At 63.0% G+C, this 21,371-nt stretch overlaps 4 protein-coding genes and 1 pseudogene across 5 annotated transcripts in view; 1 reads left to right on the top strand and 4 right to left on the bottom strand.

The window, feature by feature from the left end:
- Positions 1-926, bottom strand: part of MAFG (MAF bZIP transcription factor G) — an 8,199-nt gene extending 7,273 nt beyond the window's left edge. Inside the window, exon 1 of one of the 2 annotated variants that reach the window (XM_039859929.1) lies at positions 874-926. The gene's annotated coding sequence lies outside the window, so the exon portion shown is untranslated. The remainder of the gene's footprint in view (positions 1-873) is intronic. The other variant, XM_039859933.1, reaches the window with a different exon arrangement.
- A 1,917-nt stretch (positions 927-2,843) lies between these two features.
- On the bottom strand, positions 2,844-7,261 carry PYCR1 (pyrroline-5-carboxylate reductase 1). The gene is made up of 8 exons (XM_039859254.1): positions 7,149-7,261; positions 6,648-6,787; positions 6,345-6,415; positions 5,552-5,731; positions 5,123-5,344; positions 4,857-4,949; positions 4,523-4,686; positions 2,844-3,688 (listed from the first exon to the last, which is right to left on the bottom strand). Exons 2-8 carry the CDS (start codon positions 6,712-6,714, stop codon positions 3,523-3,525), a joined length of 963 nt encoding a protein of 320 aa, XP_039715188.1. The 5' UTR covers positions 6,715-6,787; positions 7,149-7,261; the 3' UTR covers positions 2,844-3,522.
- A 2,193-nt stretch (positions 7,262-9,454) lies between these two features.
- On the bottom strand, positions 9,455-11,786 carry MYADML2 (myeloid associated differentiation marker like 2). Its single transcript, XM_039859147.1, has one exon. The coding sequence runs from the start codon at positions 11,343-11,345 to the stop codon at positions 10,422-10,424; it is 924 nt and encodes a 307-aa protein (XP_039715081.1). The 5' UTR covers positions 11,346-11,786; the 3' UTR covers positions 9,455-10,421.
- Positions 11,787-12,367: 581 nt separating this feature from the next.
- LOC120600412 (uncharacterized) lies at positions 12,368-12,486 on the top strand (annotated as a pseudogene).
- A 5,578-nt stretch (positions 12,487-18,064) lies between these two features.
- NOTUM (notum, palmitoleoyl-protein carboxylesterase) overlaps positions 18,065-21,371 on the bottom strand; it is a 7,523-nt gene continuing 4,216 nt past the window's right edge. The window contains exons 7-11 of the mRNA XM_039859852.1: positions 20,575-20,885; positions 20,357-20,457; positions 19,695-19,842; positions 18,942-18,989; positions 18,065-18,716 (exon numbers count right to left, since the gene is read on the bottom strand). Of these exons, the coding sequence (XP_039715786.1) occupies positions 18,410-18,716; positions 18,942-18,989; positions 19,695-19,842; positions 20,357-20,457; positions 20,575-20,885 (915 nt within the window). The 3' untranslated portion in view covers positions 18,065-18,409. The remainder of the gene's footprint in view (positions 18,717-18,941; positions 18,990-19,694; positions 19,843-20,356; positions 20,458-20,574; positions 20,886-21,371) is intronic.

Genomic DNA, 21,371 nt, shown 5'->3' with positions numbered 1-21,371 from the left:
CCCAGGGGCGCCCAGGCTGGCGGACCAGATCACAGGAAAAGCCTGCTTCCCGCCCCCTAGCACGGCCCCTGGGCTCCTCCCCTCCTCTCACTCAGAGAACTATCAGTTTGGGGAACTGTCCCAGACGTGGGGTTTTGGGGACCGCTGCCTGAGTATATGCATGCCTGGGTGGGGTATAGCCAGGGACTTATTTTCTACTGCACTGTGGCCCCCCTCTCACTGTGGCCCCTCCACTTCCTCCTCCCCCACCCTACCTCCGACTTCCGCAGCTCAGTCTAAACTTAAAAAAAAGGGCGCTCCCAGCCCTGGGCCTGGCCCCATCCCCACGTCCCCACTGTCCCCTTCCGCTCCTCGTTTCCTGGCCTCTCAGGCCCCAGGCCCCTCGCTCAAATCCCCCCAGGCACCGGGATGAGCGTCGAGTGACCTCATGCTGATGACTCAGCAAGTCTCCCTCGGGGCTCTGGCACGCGTGTGACGGAGCGGAGCCGGCGCGAGCAAGGTCTCCCCGGCGCCCCCGGTGCCGGCCCGCCCCCGGCCTGCCGAGGACCCCTGTGCCTGGGGGTCGCCGACGCGGACACCTGATGAGTCAGCAGCTCCGGCCGCGGCCGTCGGGCTCCTCCGTGCGGCCTGGGCGCCCCGCTCGACCCCACCCTTTCCTCCCGCCACCCAGCCGCCCTCCCTCCAGGATGCCCCAGCCGCCGAGCGAGCCCCACGCACGCCTCGCCCGCCCTCCGCCGGCCGCGCGGCCCATCCTCAGCCCCCGGCGCAGGGGCCGGCGGTGCCCTGCCCGGTGGGGACGTCGAGGCTCGGGCCGCCAGAAGCGCGCGGGGCGACCCGAAGCCAGGGGCGCCCGGCCCGCGCCGTCGCACTCACCCACCACACTGCGGGCCCGGGCGGGCCGAGGCCGGGGCGCGGGGCGGCTGGCGCTCCGAGGCCGCGTGGGGCTGGGCGGCGCGAGGGCTCCGGGCCCGGGGTGGGGACTCGCCGCCTGCGCGGGCCAGGCCGAGCGCGCTGGGAAGGCCGGGCCGGACCAGGCTCGGTATCCGCCGCCGCCGCCGCCGCCACCGCCGCCGCTCCACAGACGTCACATGATGTTTGGTCACGTGGGCTCCATTCATGAAGCGGCGGCGCGACCCGCCGGGGCTTAAAGGGGAAGGCGCGGCGGCGGCGGCGGCGGCGGCGGGGGCGGGGCGCGCCCTCACTGCGCCTGCGCGCCTGCGCGCCGTCGCCCCGGCAACGCGCGCCGCGCCCTGCCCAGGAGGGGTCTCGCGGGACTGTCCCGGGCGCGCGCTCCCCGGCGGCCACGCCCCCCCTTCCGGCCTTCAAGGCGGGGCCTGGTGGCCGGCTCAGTTGCTTTCCAGGCCGTTGTGAGCCAGGAAAGGCCACGTATCCTAAGGGCCCGGTTCTACCTGCGCAGGGCGGGAGGGGGGGGTGGTCTGTGCCGGGGCTCACGCCTTAGGAGGGTCCTGCAGGCACGCCAGGCCCAGCACTGGCTGCGAGTAGTGGATGCGTGGGGAGTGTCAAGGCCTCTCGAAGCCACCCTGGCAGAGACAGGGGAACGCAGTCAGGCCCCTCGTTTTTTTCTGCCGTGCATTTCCCTCCGTTTTTCCTGTATTTCCTCTCTCCCCTTAGATTTGGAGGGCTGTTCCTTGTCCCCAAAGTGCCTCCTACTCCTACCCATGAGCACTAGGCCGTGGTTCTAAGTGGGCCCAGGGGAAGGGTAGAACTGGAGATGAGATGCTGCAATGTAGTTCCTCGAAAACCTCGGCTCAGAGACAGTCCTGATCCCCCCACACCCCACTCCGTATTCCAGGGACAACACTGCTTGGCCTCAGTGCTGCGAGCTCATCCTAGCCGCCCAGCCCAGCCCAGCCCAGGGGCGGGTGTGTGCTGAGTCAACCTCTGAGGCAAGGGGCCTCATCTTACTCTCTCCATGCTCTCTCTGTTGACACAACAAATGCGAGCACTTTTGGGCCCATAAAGGATCTGATCCTCAGCAGCTCCTCTGACCTGGTCAGCCTCCTATGAGTTAATTTTACGTGTACGCTTGACTTGGATGTGGAATGCCCAAATATTTGGTCAAATATTATTCTGGCTGTTTCGGTGAGGGTGTTTTTGCACAAGATTAACATTTAAATCTGTAGACTTTAACACAGTGCCCTGCAAAATGTGGGTGGGCCTCACTCAATCAGTTGAAGGCCCAAGTAGAACAAAAAGACTGACCCACCCAGGAGTGAGAGAATTCTCTGTCTTCAGACACCACCTGCAACACTGGCTCTCCCTGCCTGGTGGCCTCTGAGTTGGAATACCAGCCACTTGGGTCCCCCGCCTGCCAGCCCGCCCTGCAGGTCAGACTTGCTAGCCTCTGTAGTTGCATGAGCTGTTTCCTTTTGAATCTTTCTTTACATATATCGTAATATCTATCTCCATGTGTCCTGATTCTGCTTCTCTGGAGAATCCTCATACAGCTCCCTAGGGACCTCCTGTCCCCCTGTCCCGCCCCTGCCTGGGTGAGTGGAGAGACGTGTGCCCCCACTAGGCCGGGAGGCATGTGGGATGTGGAGGCTGGTGCCCCTCCCACAGCAAGGCAGGCCAAGTCCAGTCTATGGTGCCAGTCGCGTCTCCAATGACTGGTGTTTGAGAGGCTGTGTTCCAGTCGCGTCTCCAATGACTGGTGTTTGAGAGGCTGTGTTCTTCCCCTCACTGGGAGACCCAACCGCCACCAGCTTGGCTGCCTGGGAAGAAAGGGCTCTGGGGCCTGTGGGTCCCTAATATCGCACCCGACAACAAGGACCCTGGAACAGCTGGGGGCCTCACTCCACACGTGCTGGCAAAGTTGGAAGTCAGGGCACTGGGCTGGAATGGTTTATTCAACCAAAAATGTCAAGGAGAAAAGTAACAGTATCTGTGTGTTGGGTCACAAATGAGAGCTGGTGGCCTGAGTATGCTGGTGTCCTTGGAAGTCCAAGTGTCTGAGGAGCCCTTTTCTCAAATGTCAGATGAGGACAAGGGGTGGTCGGTCGGCAGCCAGCCAAGCACTGTGGCCCCTCCCATTGGGCTCAGGATGCCCAAGACCCTCTGATCCTTCCCACACCGAGGAGTTGTCCCCCCACGAGAGGGGGCTGGGGAAGTCGCAGCTGTGGGACTCCTTGGCTCGGCCTTCATGGGGGGAGACCTTTGTGCTCAGGAAGGGGTCAAGCCCCAAGCCAGCTGATGCTCAGAGGGGCCCCCACCCCGAGCTCCCGGAAGGTGGTCCTGACTTGGTTTGGGGGCAGAGGAAGGGGGAGGTTGAGGTCAGAGGGGCCATCCCTCTCCGGGCCAGGAAGCACACCGGAAATGTGGAGATTCACACTGGGAAGTGATACGCGCCCTCCCTGGCTGATTCCTGAGCTGACCAGAGCCGTGGGCGGTAGGCTACCTTGGGGACACCCTGTGTGGTCTGGGGCTAGAGATGCCCAGTGGAGGGGCTCCAAGCCTAGGAGAGAGAAGGTGGAGGGCAGCCTGGTGGGCAGGTGGGGCACCTCAGTCCCTCTTGCCTGATGGGGCCATGCTGCGGGGGAGTAGCTTGGAGTGGCCGGAAGGAGCCAGCAAGGTGTCCGGTGGGGAGTCCAGCTTCACCTTGTCCAGGACAGTCTTCTTGATGGCAGCTGGTGACACCTGCTCCTGGTCAGCCATGGACTGAAGCTCCCTGCGGAGGCAGTGAGGAGAGTTGGGTCCAGGGCTCCCCCTTCCTCCTGAGCCCACGTGTCCATGCGGGAACAAGGCCCACAGCTCCCAGCATCAGCCAGCACAGGGCACTGCTGTGCCGTCATGGCCCCGTCCCCCAGGGCCCTGGCACCTGCAGTTCCCTCTGCCAGCTACCCTCCCCAGACTGCTGTCTGGCTCTCTCTCACCGCGACCAAATCAGCTCAGGATCACCAAATCTACCGGCAGCCCCCCGACTCTGAGCCCTCATTGCCCCGAGTACGGGACGTGTGCCTTGTCTGTGTCCCCTGCAGGCCGAGAGCGGCACTGCATCCTAGCCTCGCGGTCAGGCAGTGGTGCTCGGAGAAGCCTGGGGGTTTTTGCACTGGAGAGCAGACGGGGGTGAGAAAGAGGCGCGTCCGTCCTCCAGACTGGAACTAGAGACAGTCACTCCAGGGCCGGCGCGCTGTGCCGTGTGCTGTATGTCCAGCTCGCTTCACCCAGCCAGGCCAGGGGAAGGTGTTACCCTCACGCCCAGAGGTTCCCTCTGGTTCCCACTGGCCCGCCTCCCCAGCTTGGATGATCACCCCAGTCTGGGGGCCACAGGTGATGCAACTACGTGGGGAACAGAGCGAGGGCCCAGAGGGCAGACCCCCGGCAGGACAATGGGCACTTCCAACTGTCCCCCAGGGAACCTTGGGGCTCCCCACGCCCTGCCCACTGCAAGGCCAAGCTCGATAACGATCAGCTGAGCGATCGACTGAGCAGACGTGAGTGAGGCTTGGGCTCCGGTGCACTGGGGTGGGGGGCCAGGGAGCAGGCAGCAGCGCGGGCCCACCGTGTGCGGACGCAGGAGGCCTCCACGGCGTTGATGAGCAGGGAGCGGAATCCCCCGCTCTCCAGCACGTGCAAGGCATGGATGGTGGCCCCTCCGGGGGAGCAGACGTTGTCCTTCAGCTGTCCTGGGTGCTGTTCTGAGTCCAGTAGCATCTTGGCAGCTCCCTGCAGCCAGAGAAGGGCTGACGGCTGTGGGGCACCCACCTGCCTGCCGGGCACTGCTCCCAGCCCCAGCCACCACAGCACCCATTGACACTTCACCCATCCATCCCAGTGCACCAGCCTCTCGCCCAGCAAGGAGTGGCTCCCACCAGACGGCCATGAAAGATACTGACCAGCAGAGCCTGGGCCCCGAGGCGGACTGCCAGGCGCCTGGGGAGCCCCATCTTCACGCCCCCGTCAGCCAGGGCGTCCACGGCTGTGAACGCCTGCAAGGAGAAGGCGCCTAAGCCACTGTCCCAGGCCTTTTCTCCTCTGGGTGATGGCTGGTCCAGCAGCTCTGCCCGCAGCGGCAGGAGCAGGGAGAAGGGGGAAGGATGGGCAGATGTGCCCGAGGTCTTGCCCACCACTGCCGGCTCCCGCCCGCCTGTCCCATCCTCACGTAGGCTGGGCCGCTGCCACTGAGCCCCGTGACGGCATCGATCAGGTCTTCCTCCACCTCCGTGCAAAAGCCCACACTACTCATGAGCTGCTCCAGGAGCTTGCTGTCCTCCACCTGGGCGTGGGTGCCTGTGGCGTACACGGTGGCGCCCTCCCGCACCACAACCGGGGTGTTGGTCATGCAGCGGATGACTTTGGGGGCCGGCTGGAATGCTGTCAGCTTCTGGAGAAGAAACAGGCTGTGTCCACCTCGGCCCCCTGCCCAGCAGAGTGTGCTGGGTGTGAACATTTCCTGAGTTCTCGCTGTGGGCTGGGCCAACATGCCCGTTTCACAGATGGGAGGACAAGGCGCCAGAGCTCCTGACCTCTCTGCGGCGCACACATCCACCCCCTCTCCAAACCCTCCTGGGTCTGGACCCACAGCACCCACCTTCTCGATGGAGCTGATGGTGACGCCAGCTGCACAGGACACCACGATGTGCCGGTCCTGGATGTCGGCACCAATCTCGTCCAGGATGAAGGGGATGATGTGTGGCTTCACGGCCAAGAAGAGGACGTCGCTGTGCTGCACTGTCTCCTTGTTTTGGGAGGTCAGGTTCACCCCCATCTTCTGCGGGTTTGCGGAGGTGGGCTCAGCCTGTGCCTGTCGCTAGCTGGACCTCTATATCCCTCCCCCGAGCCAAGAGCCTCAGCGTGGAACAGGACAGAGGCTGCGGGGGGTGTGGGCATGGTTGGGTTAGGGGCTCCAGGCAAGGGACTCTGCATCTCTGCCACAGCCTTGGCCCACCCCATCTTGGGCTGCAGCCCCCTGCTCTCCGGGTGTGAGTGGTGGTCTCAAGCTGGGCGCCTGCCACCGGCCTTGGGTCTCGGTTCTAGAGCCCTACTTCTGTCCACTATGGCAAACCGAAGCTCTATCAGCCCCAGGTGTGTCTCACCTGGCCCCACACTGTGGCTCCATCTGTCTGGCCCCCGGGCACCCCATTCCAGACCAGCACCCACTCCCCAGCAGCTGCACATGCCCGTTGCCCAGGTCCCATCCCAAGAGCTGAACAGGGTCCATGAGACACTTCAGCCCCGAGACCCTCCTCTCACTAGGGTGGGGGGCAGTTTCACTGAGACCACTGCTGGGAACTGTACTTCTCACCCTCCAGGGTCAAGGCTGTCACAAACGCACCCCCAGACACATCCATGCATGGACAGCCACCCCGTCATCCTGCACCTACCCTGAGGGAAGAAACCGTGGCCAGGTCCATGTCTGGGGAGCTGGCCATTATCTTGTGGGCGGTGAGGACACCTGCGGGGGACAGAGTTCCTCCCTCAAGTCCAGTCCTAGCCTCCCCCGACCCCCTCGCTCCACATTCCCAGGAAGGAGAGCAGAAATCTGACCACCCAGGGGAAGACCCCACATATCCTGGGGTGCCACTTCCTACAGGCACGCTATCCAGACGCCTACCTCCACCCCCCAGACGGCAGACGGGTAAGGCCCACCCACAGGCACTCGGCCCCCTCCTGGCCACGGGGCCTACCTGCCGCTGTGAAGCCCTTGGCCAGGGCGAAGGCCAGCTGGCCGGCCCCAATGAAGCCCACGCTCATGGTGTCGGAGGCGCGTCCACGACCCTCGCGGCGGGCACTGGAGCAGCAGGAGCAGCGGCGGGAGGAGACCAGGCTGGATCCAGCGCAAGAAGTTAGGCGGCCAGTGCCGGACGGGCCACTTCGCCGCCAGCCGGCGCCCCCCGCTCCCCGTCACAGCCGGTCTAACTTTGCCGATAGCTGCCAATACCTCCAGGCCGGTAACTACGCCGACCTCCCGCCCACATTGGCGACCCCGACCTGCCCCCGAGGGTCCCAGACACAGGGGGAAGGGAGGAGCGCGCCCGCACCCCGAAGGGGTCGGGGAGCGGTGCGGGACGACCGACTGCCGCCCGGAGGCCCCTCCAGGGCCAAGCCCCCCTCTCCCGTCCCGGCACCCCCTGCCCGGAGCCCGGGAACGCAGACACGCGTCTCGCCGGGCCCGCAGCACTACCCACCTGCCCGAGCCAGACCCCGGCCCCGCGCCGGGGTTCCAGGTCTCCCCGCGCAGGCGGCCCCCCTCGCAGCGCTGCGCCAGCCACGCGGCACCCGCGCCCGCCGGCCCCGCCTCCGACGCCCCAGACATCCGTGGCGAGGCCGCCCGGGCGGCGGCCAATCGGAGGGCGCGGGCCGTGAGGAGGGGAGGTTGCATCATCCGCTCGCCCCAGCCCACGCCCCCGCCGGCCCAGCCCGGTCTCCCCGCCGCCCCCCAGAGGGCGCCCCCGGGCCCCCTGCCCCGAACCCCATCTGCTGTTCCCCCTCCGATCCGCGTCCCTGGGACCGCGCGTAGGGACTGAGGACACCGGGACAGGGGCAGCGGGAGTGGCTCCCCTCAAGGAGCAGCCCCGAGCAGGGGCTCCCCACGCGGGCCTCTGTTGTGGTCCACACCGACCGGGGCAGGTCAGGCTGGCGTCCGCTACCGCGCGGCCGGCGCTGGCTGAGCCGGTACCTGTTCGAACACGATCACTGATCGCTGCGTTTAGAGACCTCCCGTGTAGAACCCTTGCTCGCTCGCCCTGGCGGTAGGCGGCGCCGGTAGAAAACAATCGCCAAATGGAAACATTACAATATATCACTATTTTGACACTGTATTTTGTCATTCGAAAAGTTTGTTTATCGTGCCAGGAGGCTGGAAAACTGGAGAGAGAGCCAGCCCCTCTCAGAATCTCAGCATGGGGGCACCTGGGAAGCCTGGGGTGGTCCCCTGAGAGCCACTGCTCCTTCCGCCTGGGCTTTCTCTGTTCCAAGTGTCATCTGGGCCAGGTGCCCCTGGAATGCTGGATGACATTCAGGCCATAGCCCTGTTTCTGTGTCAACCAATGGAGGGGCGTCAACTAATAAAAAGGCAGATGACCCTACAGTGTCCGCCTCAGCTCGCAGGGCGCATCCCAGTGCCCTGACATCTGCAGTGTCCAAGCTCTGGACCCTGAGTGTTGGAGAGAAGGTGGCTCCAGGCATTTGCCCCCGAGGATGAGCTCAGGGCTCATCTAAGCTGAGTGTCCACGTGGGTTCAGGATAGTCCGGGGTCCGCGGTCAGCGGCAGGGTTAAGGGGGCGGCAAGAAATAATCCTTGTGGCCAACCCCTCCCCTCACCCGGAGAAGGCATGAGCCGCTTTATCAGTTCTGTAAACTAAATGACAAGCTGTTCTAAAAGATAATTTCAGAATTACTCGGCTGTTTGCATTGCAAAAGCAGGGCTGTGACTTTTCGTTGACACGGACCACAACCGCCACCACTGCCAGGGCACTGTGTGGTGACCGCGTGCACGGTGGTGTTCCAGGCCTCCGCATCCATCCATCCTGGCCATCAGCCCCCACCTGCCCAACGCTCAGGGCCGGGACGCAGCCCCTGGGGCTGCACTGCATCCCCCTGACTGTCCAGAGTCAGCGGACGAAATGCTCTCCTTTAAAAAGTACCGTTTTTCAAGTAATAGCAGCACTTAACTCTAGTGTCCAAGAGAGCCCGGGACAGAGTGTCAGCGGGAACAACCCCAGGAGAGCACCCAGGACCTCTGCCAGGCTCCTCGTGAGCCCCGGATCCCTCCCCTGCTCCGTGTCCCCCTCAGACCTTAGGGAGAAATGTGGGGTGGGTGGAGTGCTGGGGACAGGGAGGAAATTGGGAAGTTGGTGACATAACTCATTTCAGAAATTTAGCTAGAAAAGGAGAGATCGCTGGTATCCAGGCCTCCCTGTGAGCTGGGAAGGGTGTGGCCCATATGCTCCTTTGTCATCTAGAAATGTGCGCCCTAAGACCCACCTGCCCAACTCTCAGGGTTCCTGCCTCCTTCCGGGATCTGCCCTTGAGCCTGCCACCCCGCACCCCCGGGGAGAAGGACTCCTGTTAGTGGGCAGGTGGCCGCTCGGAGCATGCCTGAAAGCTGCTTGGGTCCCACCGCCCATCAGGGTGTCGCACCCCGCTGCCCACTGCCTTGCTGGGCCTGGAAACCCCAGTGGGGGTGTCGGGTGGTGGCGAGTGCTGAGCATGGCCGGGAGTTGGGATGACACGCTCAGTGTCACCCCCATCTTCCCCATGCTTGTCCCCACTGAGGGAGAGGACGCTGCCTGTCCCTTCCTCGGGAGCTGTCCCTCACTCCCAGGGTACCCCGGGCTCCCCCACAGCCATCTTCTCCGTTAGCCTGGCAGGTCCAGGCTCTTCTCAGAGTGTGCTGGGGGCAGGGGGTTTAGGGGGTGCAGACGGCCACCGCGCCCTTGGCAGAGACTGCTCACCAGAGCCAGCATGCAAATTGGCGTTGACATTTATTTCTTGCTCAAGTCGGTGGGCTGAGGTGCTGCTGTGCTCAGGGATGGCCCGGGCTGGGCTCTTGGGCGGGAGATGCTGGCTGGGACGTGGAGGACGATGGCCCTGGTGATCAGCGGGCCCCAGATGTCAGTGACTCGGCAAATGGACACTTAAGCGGAGGTCGTGGGCCTGGTGCCCAGGCTCCATGTTCTGGTGGCTGCTGTGGGCCAGCCTCCCCGGGGCCCGCAGCAGACACTGCAGAAGCTGCTGCGTGGGGACAATGGCGGGGGGCCCGCTTGGGAGGGAACGCGGCTTTCCCCCAGCATGTCCTTCGAGTGGGCACCCATCCCCAGCAGAGCCCTGCTGTGACAGCTGTCACTCCAGGGTTCAGGGAACTGTCCCCTCAAAGCCAGAGAGGGAGCTGCCTCCCACGCCCCTCCACTGGCCCAGCTCTGACCCTCTGCTGGGCTCCTGTCCAACCCCTCCCCACGCTTTTGGGAATTGTCCCTCTTTCAACTCTGCTTAGGTTATTCAGCCCGAATGTGGGCTCTGGACACTGGTGGGCACACAGGGCCACCTCCTAAACCCTAGCCTCAGTGTCCCCATCTGCAGAGTGGGTCACACAACAGCACCTGCTCCAAAAGCTTCTCATGTGTTACGGAGTGACCCCGGGGGGGCCAGGAAGCGGAGAGAGACAGAACCGCAGAGCTAGAGACCGAGAGAGGCAAACGGCCAGACGGACAGAGACGGACAGAGATGGAGGGGAACGGACGGGGGAGCTGGGAGCTGCCTGGCGGAGGCGCGCCGTGTCCCGCTGGGGCCCCCGTCCCTCTGTCCCCTGCTCCTGTCCCCAAGCTGCCAGCGCTGCTGAAGTCCAGGAGTGGCCGTGCTGCTTGTCTCCTCCCGCTCGTGTCCGGAGGGTCTGGTTTCCCCTGGGTCACTGTCACGGTGCCCGGCACCCCTGGACAGAGGAGGGCAGGCCGCCCGCTGGGCTACAGGGCGGGCACGAAGCGGAGCCTCTGGGAGTACGCGAGGTCGGCGACGTAGAGGAGCAGGTTGACGTAGGTGAAGGTGGCCACCACCAGCTGGCTGTCCCAGGGACAGCTGCCTCTAGGGCAGTCAGGGGGCCGCCCGGGCTCACCGTATTTGGGGTCGAAGCAGAAGACGGGCCAGATGACCGCAGCGCTGAGGTACAGGAGCACGGCCAGGAAGGTGTACACCACCACCACGCGGTCGAAGGGGCAGCCCAGGCCTCCCGTGTGACCCAGCACGCTCAGGGCCACCACGGCCACCGTGGCCAGGAAGCACAGGCTGTAGACGGCCACGCACCACTGGGTGGCCACGTAGCGCCCGTAGCGGCTGTCGTGGACCAGCGCCCCGAAGATGATGCAGGCTACGAAGGCCTGGACGATCTTGAGGAGCCCGGACACCGTGGCCATGTAGCTGGCCACCTGGCCGGGCCGGGCCCGGGTTAGGGCCACCTCTGCGGCATAGGCCAGGAAGAGGAGCCCGGCGAAGACGCTGGCGGCCAGGCGGAAGTCCCTGGCCACACAGCCCGCTGGCTCGGGCGGGCACTGCAGCCGGGCGAAGTACAGCGGGTAGATGACGGCAGCCGTGGCCGACAGCAGCGTGGCCAGCATGGCGAAGGCCGCCGTGAAGTTGCCCCAGGAGAGGCGCAGGCAGCCGTGGAGCCGCGTGAACTCACAGGCCACCACCAGCCCCGAGAGCGCGAAGCAGAAGCCCCAGGCGGCCATGCAGAAGGTGCCTTGGACGCCGGCGAAGCCGCCACGGTGGGCCACCAGGCTGAAGGTGGTACAGCCGAAGGCCAGCTGCAGCACGCGGGCCGTGCCCACCGGGGATGTCACGGCGCCTAGATGCAGGTACCCGCCCCCGGGGGGCTCCACGGTGCTGCCCATCTGACCTGCTGGGTCCTTGCCTCACCCTGCGCCTGGCGGCCCCGGGGTTCCTCGCGGGCTGCGGCCCCTCTGTCTCCTTGGGCCGCGGTGGAGGTGCCGGCAGCCTGCAGTGTCGGCCACGCCGCTGACATTGCAGCAGGCAGCTGCTCCGCTGCTGGCGTGTTGGGGGCCAGCGCTATAAATAGGTGGCCGTGATCAGAGCCCCAGAATAGCAGCCTGCCAGCCTGTTCCTGTTGGGGAAGGGGACATCTGACCCCTGTGTCCCACGCCAAGCCCCTGCCGGGACCATTAACCCCTGGGCTGCTGGCAGCGTCCTGCCGCCACAGCGCCCGCGTCTGTAGGTGGGTCAGTTGGTCCGTTGGCTCCACTGCCGGCAGGGGAGGAGGGGAAGGAGAGCAGGGAGCCACCAGGTCGCTGCCGGTCGGTCCCTGAGGCTGGAACTGCCTGCAGAGCCAGCGGAGCAGAGGCGGGGGCCTTGGGGAAGGGGGCGGGGCACGGGGGCGGGCAGGGGAGGGGCCGCCCAGTCCTTCGCGGAGGTGGCTTAGTTCAGAGCTTGGTTTCGGAACCCTGTGGTCACTGTCCCCGAGGCCCGCACCCAGCTCTCATCCCTGGGACGTGGTGGGGAAGGGAAGTGGAGTGTGGAGACCCTGTGCCCCACTGGCAAAGTGTCCCGCATTCTTCTCACAGCCCCCAGCCTGACCCTGGGGGGGTGTCGAGTTTTAGTTATTATTTATGGGGATTATTACGGAGCTCTTTATCTGTTCCTCCTCAGCATATAAACACCAAGGAAAAAACTCAACTCTCATTTTTAGGCTAAAATATTGATAATGTAGCAAATGTTTCTGAAAAAAAAAAAAAATTCTGAGTGCACCAGTTGTACACGCTCAGGTCCCATCGATACAGGGAAATATAAAGACAAAGTGCCCGGGATTCTATCGCCCAGACCCAACCACTGTGAAACACCCGTGTGTATATGTATATAATTGTATGTTTTTCTCCCACTTTAATTTAGAGACACGTCAGTCTACGGCCGCGCCACCCTGAACGCGCCCGATCCCGTCTGATCTCGGAAGCTCAGCAGGGTCGGGCCTGGTCAGTCCTTGGGTGGGAGACCGCCCAGGACGACCAGGTGCCGTAGGCGTAAAAAAAATAAAAAAGTCACAACAAATAAAAAACGAGGGATTGTAAGCTGACAAGTTCCTTGCAACGTGTGAGGTCAACCAAGGGTTGCTTCGCCTGAAAAAAAAAAGAATTAAATAAAAGAAAAACTCCAAATCTACAGGAGAGTTAGGTCGTGAACATCACACATCTTTCGCCGGGATCGACAGATTCTCACCGTTCGCCCTGTTGGCGCCGGCTCCGCTCACTCTTGATAATCAGTCATTTGTGACCACGCGCCCCCAGGGGCTCCCAGGGACACGTCGTGAGAACCGGGCCATTCTCCTCCAGACCCTGAACACGATGGTCCCACCCGGCCCTTGTTCAGCGATCCGCCCTCGCCGGGCACACGCCGAGAGCTTTCACGACGTTTGCGCCGGGATCCACGGAGATTACGCGTCGTGTTCGGCGGTCACGTCTCCCGGTCGCCTTCGTTCTGGAATAGTCTCCACCCCGTTGGGTGTTCCGTAATGCCAGATTTTGGAGGCGTCCACGCCGGTGGTGTTGCGGACGGTCTGTTTTCTGGTTAGATTCTGGCTGAAACCCATGTGGGAGATGTCGCACCCCCCCCCACCCCGCGTCCAGCGGGATGGTCCTGGCGGCCATCGGTCAGTATTCCAGGGCTCGAGCAGCCCCGCCATTGGTCGGGGAGTGTCCCTGACTTCCGTGCCCGTGGTCCTGGCTTCCGCCGATGCTCCGGTGGGCAGCGCTCTCTGTGCAAGCTGTCTGACCTGACCTGCCGGTGTCTGTTTGTGCTGTCTCCGGGGCGGCTGAGACAATCGTATACCAAAGGAGTCGTGCTGGTGCGCAGCTCCCTCGCCCTGGGCAGAGCGTCGGACACTGCGGGTGGGTGGAAAGGCCCGGATTGGGGAACCTTCCGTGGAGCCCCCGCCCACTCCCTGGGGTGCCCACCGGCTCACTCTGGCACGCAGGAGGCAGGCTCTGCCGGGCAGGTGGTGCGTGCCCTCCCTTGGGTGGGGTCCTGGGCGTCGGCCCTCCAGGGACCCACGGCAGCTGCCTCGGGCTCCAGGAGCGGGCAGGACGTCCTCTGCACGGAGTGGGCTGTTTCGTGCCTCAAGCAGGCATGTGCCACGCTTCCGCTGAAGTTATCGCTCAGCGAACCATAGCGGTGAATCCAGCCGCGTTTCTCAATCACACAAATGTCCCACAGACGAGGGAGCTGCCCTCACCTCTGCTCCATTCCCTCCCTACCCCTAACCACAGGGGTTCAGCTTGTAGCGCCTAGAGCCTCAGGCTTTCTGGGGAGACCTGGCCTTGGTACTGCCAGCACTTCAGGGTGTCCCCTGGTACTCAGGGGTGGCCAGCGCACCTGTGCAGCTGTGCCTTCTGCTATAAAAGTCGGTTTGCTGACTTGTCACAATTACAAAAACTCTGAGATTCTGTATCTACAGTTTCTCAGAGTGTAGAAATGGCAACGTAGTTTTACCAGGTGCCGGGCGAGTGGTCCCTGGTCGGAGGTGGGCTGTGGCTGGCACAGGCTCTGTGGTATGAGGCGAAGGCACACGGGCTCATATGCAACCAGGACGAGCGCCTGAGGTATCTCCATGGCTACCTCCCAGATATGGGGCAACAGGTGCTTTTCCTGCTGCTTTGGGCTTTTCGGTATTTTCCTAAGTCTTCTGAAATGAATACCGATTACTTCCTAGAGAGAAGAATACTTTTAAAAATAAATGTATATCTTACTGTGATTTTTTAAAAAAGAATAGCTAGATTTATGTTCTTGTACGAATAAAAGAAACTTGCTTTTATGAAATTTTTCAACAGACTTTTTTAGAGCAGTTTCCTGTGCATGAAGAAAGCCACCAGAGGCCCCGTCCCCGACCCCCCTGTCTGCCTTGTGGGGGGGATTCCCCACTGTCTGGGGCGTTTGTTACAATTTGTAAGCCAGTTTTGACATATCATTATTGATATGTTTTTATTAGCTAATGTCTACACTTTATTCCCTTAGTTTTTAACCTATTGTCCCTTTTCTTCCCAGCATCCCACGTGACACTTAGTCATCACGCCTCCATGGGCTCTCAGAGCTTTTGGGTGACCTTGACAGTTCTGAGGTGTGCTGGGCGGGGACTTTGCAGGCTGTCCTTGGTGACTTTGGTCTCCTGGCCCGGCGTCCCCTCTGGGAAGCCCCTCTTTCCCGCCTCTGCATCTCGTCCTCTTTGGGGGGACGGCACTGCTGTGCAGCCCACACTCGGGGCGTGATGCCCCCTCCTGGAGCCGGAGTATCTGTACGCATTATTTGGAATTCTGCAGAAGAGATTGGTCTCTTCTCCCCACTTATTTATTCGACTGTCGATTTATAGCGGTATGTACTCATGCACATTTATTTTATACTTTAAGTTATAACTCAAAACCACATATTTTTATTCTGTTCCTGAAAGCGTTCCAGCCGTGGCCGTTGGGAGCTCTCTCATGGCCCCCGGGTCCTCTCTCACCCCCCATCAGTGTAGTGGGGTGTCTGTTTAGCATCCCCCACCCGCTGTCTGGCACCACAGGACACTCCAGGCTCATCCCCTTTCATGGGAGAATGGCGTGTGAGACCGGGGTCTCTGTGGCTACTGGGGGGTACTTTCACCAACTGTCACAGATATTTGTATAAACAAACATTGCTATTCAAAATATCTTTGAACGTTTTTTCTGAAGCGCTGTGCCGAGGCCACTAAGACCGCATAGTACACGTATTAAATTTGACCAAAGCCTCCGGGTTTTGTTCTTCTCGCTCTTCCTCGCCTCTTTAAAATTCCCCGAAGGTTCTTTTTTTCTGCTCCTTCTGATTAACGTTTTCATTCACCAGACAAATGCTTCTGCAGTAGCCAACGGCCTTGTCCTTCCGGAGCTGATACCAGACCCTAGGCCAGGGAATTAAGGAAGTGCGAATAACTGAAGTGTGTTGTGTGGAGAAGGAAGCAGGGAGGTGACAGAGGGAAATGGGGGGCCCTCTTTGGGGGGTGTCAGTGAAGGCCACTCAGAAGAGGTGACAACTGGACTGTGAGATTGAGCAGGTGCAGGGAGGCACTAGGCACAGGTGTCCACGGACACTTCAGCAGACACAAGTGGCCTGGGTGGCTGGCGTTCAGGGAGCGAGGGTGGCAGGCTGGAGAGCAGAGCGGGTCAGGCCAGCAGGGCAGGGCACGGGGTGAAGCCATCCTGGGGGTGGCGGCCACACTGGGGCAGGGTGGGGTGGGCAGTAGCAGCCGCAGGCAAGTCCCGCCCAGGAGCTCCGATCCCAAGCTTTTTCCTGCTAAGAGCAGAGTCGAAATGTCAAGTGGACGTCAACACCAAGGTATAGTCTCACTCTTCAGGGCCCAGGGCGGCCCCGGCCACCACCTAGAGTAAAGCAGGGCCATAGGGTCTGGGTGAGTGCCTGAGCATTTTAAAAATAGATTTTACTTTTTAGAGGACTTTAAGGTCCGCAGCGAGACCGAGCGGCCGGTGCGGAGCCCTCCCACACAGCCTGCTCCTCGGCCTCACGTGGTCAGCACTTCACCAGACGGCCAAAGAAGTCAATAATGGCATGAAGCCTGGTACACTCTCACACACTCCAGCGCCCTGGCTGCGACGCGGAGGGCCCTCGGGCGCCAAGCTCGCCCTGTGGGCTCTCGGATGAGGTGACGGACACTTGGGTTCAAAGTACTTGTAGAAGGTCAGCAGAGAGTAGCCCAGTTCTGAACCCCCACCAGCTCCCCGGGACCCTTCACTGCCCCCACGGTTTGTCCACTCCAGAGAGTCGGGTCGGAGTCACATAGCGTGGCTCTCAGACGGGCTCTCACTCAGTCCCATGCATCGAAGGCCCCTCCACGTCTTTCTGTGGCCCAACGGTGTGCTTCCCCTTGGTGCCCAGCGCTGTCCCGCTGTCTGGATGCCCCATGGTTTGAGTGTTGGTCACCTGCTGAAGGACGCCTTGGTTGTGTCTGTCCCGAGTATTGTTGCTCTTACAGGAACCACGTGAGGTGGAAAATGCAAAGCAGCGACGTTTCTAGAAACGCCGAGAGGGCAGCGGAGGAGCTCTGGGTGTCACATCAGTTTAGCGGCACTAGTGTCCTCAGGTGTCCTTGGCTCCTTTGTCACAGCACGGGCTGAGCACTAGGTCACGGTGGCCGTGCTATTTCCGTCTTCGTCAGGAACGTGAGGAGAGAGGGTTTATTCCGTCGGCGAAAGCCCTCGGGGCCCAGTCCACGAATACCACGTTCAGCAAACCGGCAGCGCCCCAGACTCGCAGAGCCGTCCTGAGCTCCCTTCAGCCCACCGCCAGGGCGCCAGCCGTCTGCGCGAGCGCCCTGCGTAGCACGCCCACGTCTCCGCACAGGGCTGGTCTCTCCGCGGCACCTCCCAAGTCCCCCAACCAGCTGTGACCCTGGCGCGGTGGGCCCCACCCTCAGAGCAAAGTCTCCCCAGGCAGGTGACAGCCAGCCCCGCCCCCTCACTGGGAGGCCACCGCCCCATGGGGATCCCTGTCCATGGCCTTCCTGGGAGGCTGGGGAGGGGGCTGCTCCGCTAAGCCAGCAGCTCCCCCAGGTACCCCCTCTTGATCTCCAGCCTTCGGCCACCGCATCCCTGGCCTCTTGCTGTGTTCCTTGGCCACTTGGGCTCCATCCCCCAGGAAACTATGGAGGAGACCCCAGAAGGGCCCCTCAGCTCCACCTGGGGAAGCTGACGCCAGGAGGGTGTCGAGGCTGAGCCCAGGCATTCCTCGCGGGGTCTGGGAGCGCAGCACCTGGTGTTGCTCAGGTCCCTCTCGGGCCCAGGCTGCCCCGACCTGTCGCAGGGCTGGTCAGACCCCAGGGCACGCCCCCGGTCTTGCTGGGGCTGAGGGTGTGGAATCGGCCCAGCTCTGTCTGGGCGCCTGAAGCTCCGAGGCCCATATCGGCGCGGACCAGAGACCCACGGGTGGACCCCTCTCCAATCCCTAGATTCAGCCCTCCCACTTCTCGTCCGTAAATTGCAGCTGGCACCAGGCCATCACCAGAACGGCCGCACTGGCTGCCCACAGTTGCGCGATGCCGCGCAGCCTGCAGCTCGCCAGCAGAGAGGGGTGGCCCTGGCAGCCCGGCCTGGGGTTCCTCCCATCGATGCCCATGTGGCGGTGGCGTCCATCACAGGTTGTCCGGCGCCTACCCCACCCGCAAGCTGGCGGCGGGCGCCACGAAAGTGACCAGGTCAGCCGCCTGCGGGCTCCGGTAAGCAGCGTAAGCGGAACGCAGTGGTGCCATCGTGGGTGAGTGCTGAGCCAGTCACGCACTGTCAGACGACGCCATGTGTGTCGTGGAAACGTCCCCTCAGTAACAAAACGAGAAACGTGATCTGTACCCGTGTTGAGGGTCTCGCCAGCGTAGCGTACCGTCTGAAGGGCTGAGCAGCAGAGCCTCCTCCCTCCCTAGGAAGGGTCTAGAACGGGGCACGAGGTGGGGTGTGGGCCAGGCGTAGGGTGGGCAGGTCCGGGAAGGGGTCAGAGGTCAGGGTGCCCGTGGGGCCCCTCTCCCTGCCAGCGGGGCGGGGGAGGGGCCGGCGGCCCGTGCAAATAAACAGGTCTGAGGGACAGGCTCTGTCGTGGTCCTTTTTTTTTTTCATTATTAACAAAATATGTTACAGAACAATACGATTCATCATATATTTCTTGCTTATTTTCCTTTTTTAAAAAATTAAAGTAATAAAAAAGTCACTTTATAAAATAATACAAAAGGGCGGGAGGGGCAGGGCTGGGGGCCTCGTGGGCCGGGGGGCCGAGGACTCCAGTGCTTCTGGCTCCCCGCCGAGGGCCGGAGGCGGGCGTGGCGGCCGGCGCGGGAGGGTCCTGAGGCCACAGGTCCACCCGCCGAGTCCGCTGGGCCTCCCAAACACAGTGGGGGGGGGCAGTGAAGGCTGCTGGGGTTTCTGGACCCGGGGTGACCCTAGCTCCCGCCGCCCAGCATCCCCAGCAGCTTGCTGGGCTCCAGGCCCTGCTGCTGTGCCATGGTCTGCACGTCCAGCCCCATGTGCATGAGGAACTGGGCCACGTTCATCTCCTGCCCCGTGAACTGGTCCCGGATGGTGGGGCATGAGGGGTTGCAGTGGGGCCAGGGGCAGCTGTCCACCAGGTGGACTGGGCAGCCCTTCAGCGGGGCTTTGCTGGCCTTATGACTGTCATGGAGGCTTCTGTCCCAGCAGTGAAGCGCCCGGGGCAGCGAGGTCCCCTTCACCTGCACATCCGTCCAGTGGCTGCAGACAGAAACCCAGGTAGGGGTCACCCAGGGTGCGGCCAAAGCAGATGACCACATCACTGCTGCCGTAGGCGGGGCTGAGTCTGGATTCTTGCCATAGCTGATTGTCCCGGGGGTTTTGAAAGCCCCAAGGAAGCCCCTGAGATGAGCCGGGGGGCAGGCGGGCGAGCAAGGAGAGGTGCCACGCGCCTGCAGAGCTGTGCCCAGGCGTGGGGACACTGACCTTCGGATGATGATCTCGTGGGAGAGGCAGGCGGGGGCGAAGCTGGCGCTGTGAGGGGAAGATGCTCTGTGAGCGGCCATGCCCGCCTCAGCCCCTTCCCCGCCCGATGCCCGCAGGTCCCAGCAGCTCCAGCCCACTCCCCAGGGACCCTGTCCTCTGCCTGCTTCCCACCTCCTTCCTTTCGCTGTCCCTGGCAGCAGAATTGAGAGGTGCAGCGAGTTCCCGTACCCCCATCTCCCACGGTCACTCTCCCCACCAGATGGCACATTTGCTGCGGTCGATGCAACCACATCGACAGGTCATCGTCGCCCAGAGTCCGTAGCTGACGTGAGGATCACTCTGGGTGTTGTCCCTCCTGTGGGTTGGACGTCTGTCCACCACCACAGCGTCACGCAGAGTGTTTCCTCTGCCCTAAAAACCCTCCGTGCTCCGCCCGCCCCTCCCTCCCGCCCCTTCCCCTGTCGGCCCTGGACCTCTCGCCATCTTGGTTTTGTCCCTGACGGAATGCCATCGGAATCACACAGCGTGCAGCCTCCCGGATGGGCTCAGTCGCCTGTGTCTAAGGTTCCCCCATGTCTTTTCGTAGCCTGACAGCTCGCCTATCCTCAGAGCTGGGTGGTGTCCCACTGTCTGGGTGCCCCACGGTTCACTCGTCCCCTACTGAAGTCTCCCTGTGGTCGCCTTGAGACGGCTACTCCCGAGTGCTGTGGTTTGCGGTGTGTGGGGCGGGACGGTGGGGCCTGGCACACTCACGACACGTCCTTCAGGGTGCTCCGCAGCTCGCGGCCCAGGTTCTGGATGTACAGCCACTGGCCCTCCTGTACCGGCTGTCCCGTGAGGTGCACGTTGTCCACAGCCAGCTGGGCCTCGTCGAACAGCCACTGCACCACGAACACCGGGCCTGGGGGCACAGCTCAGCTGGGCCTTGCTCTGGCACTCTGCTGCCCACCCTGGGCTCAGGGTCCCTGAGGACCTGGCCAGCTGCACAGCAGGCTCCCAGGCCAGCTGGCTGTCCCCCTCCGGTGCCTGAAGACCCGCCCTTCCTTGAAGAGGTACCTCACTAATCCCACCCCACCACTGGCACCTTGGCACCGTTCCCAGGGACCCACCCACATTTGGTGATGATGTCCCTTTGCAGGGAACGCACCACTCCCCAAGGCCCCACTCGGGAGGTGCACATTACTCCCCGTGGGAAGGGACAGGGTGGCCCCATCCAGGTCTGTCCGGGACTGAGCGGCCTCAGTGCCAAGATGGGGAGGGTCCTGGGCAGACCTGGACGGCTCTGTAGCCCTGCTCCCGGGTGGGGCCGTGGTCTGGACCCAGCCTCGGGGCTGGACTCCGGGCTGGATTTCTAGGAGGTGCGGGAAGTCTGGACGTCCAGCCCCCGCCCCAGGGGCCCCAGGCCGGCCACTCACAGCGCAGGGTCGGGTAGACCTTGTAGCCGAAGAAGCAGTTCCACTCCTCCCCCTCCTTGAACTGGCGCCGGCAGCGCTCGGGGACCACCCCGTTCCAGTACCTGGGGCACACGCGGCCAGTCAGGCGCCCCACCCCGCCCGCGGACGCCCCACCTCACCCCGGCCAGGTCCTGGCCGTGGGGCTGGGCCTTGGGGCTGGGCACTCTGTCCCAGCGCACCTGATGCCCCGGCGGACGGCCTCCGTGGGCGCGCAGGTGGCCGTGTCGACGCAGTCCGTGCGCAGGTACTGCTTGTTGTCCAGGAACCAGCCCGAGTCCGCCAGGCCTCGCACCTGGATGGCCGCGTAGCCCAGAGCCTCCAGCTGCTCAGCCACGCGGTCCACGTTCAGCAGCACCCCCGTGCCCCCCGCACTGTGTGGAAAGTGGGACATGAGGCCCGGGCGCAGGGCACCGCCGCTCACCCCGGAGTCCGCCTGGCCCCCAGCCCACGCCCCAAAGAGGGACGGGGCTCCGAGGTGGCCGGCGCTGCCTCACGGTCCTGGCTCGGGCTCAGGACCCGTGCGCCTTCCGGAGTCCTAGCATCAGAGAAGGTGCTGCCAATGCTCCAGGCACTGACCCAGGGCCAAGCGGCGGCCACCCCACTTCCTCCCGCGTCTCCCTCCCTCCTTCTCGCTCACTCCCTGCCTCGGTTTCCTTATTTGAAAATGAAGATGAACTATGTGGCCTCGGGCCCCTTCGTCCTTTCCACTGATGTCCCAGGGGTCCCTTGCGCCCCTGCTGGGATACAGTGACCGACAAGTGTGATCCTGCCTACCGGGACCCTGGGCCTCGGAGAAGGTACGTCGGTCCGTGGCTAACTGATGACCAACTACCTGGGTCACTGCGGCCCAAGGATTCCCTCACATCACAGCCATGGAGGGCAGAAGCACCCGCTAGGCAGCATCCAGCTGCGGCGAGACCACCCGCGTGTGCCCAGGCTTGCCCTGCCACCCCCGCAAACAGCCCTCCACACCCCT

This window comes from Pteropus medius, unplaced genomic scaffold (genome assembly GCF_902729225.1).
Source record: "Pteropus medius unplaced genomic scaffold, Ma_sr-lr_union100, whole genome shotgun sequence".
Classification (NCBI taxonomy): Eukaryota; Metazoa; Chordata; class Mammalia; order Chiroptera; family Pteropodidae; genus Pteropus; species Pteropus medius.
The sequence above is the reverse complement of the archived record's forward strand: the minus strand, read 5'-3'. Positions and strand labels throughout refer to the sequence as shown.

Excerpts from the sequence above, each read along its gene's own strand:
- PYCR1 (XM_039859254.1), bottom strand. The coding sequence starts at position 6,714 with ATGAGCGTGGGCTTCATTGGGGCCGGCCAGCTGGCCTTCGCCCTGGCC. Across the intron at positions 6,416-6,647 it reads CAAGGGCTTCACAGCGGCAG|GTGTCCTCACCGCCCACAAG; the intron begins GTAGGCCCCGTG and ends TGTCCCCCGCAG. Across the intron at positions 5,732-6,344 it reads CCACGGTTTCTTCCCTCAGG|AAGATGGGGGTGAACCTGAC; the intron begins GTAGGTGCAGGA and ends GCAAACCCGCAG.
- MYADML2 (XM_039859147.1), bottom strand. The coding sequence starts at position 11,345 with ATGGGCAGCACCGTGGAGCCCCCCGGGGGCGGGTACCTGCATCTAGGC.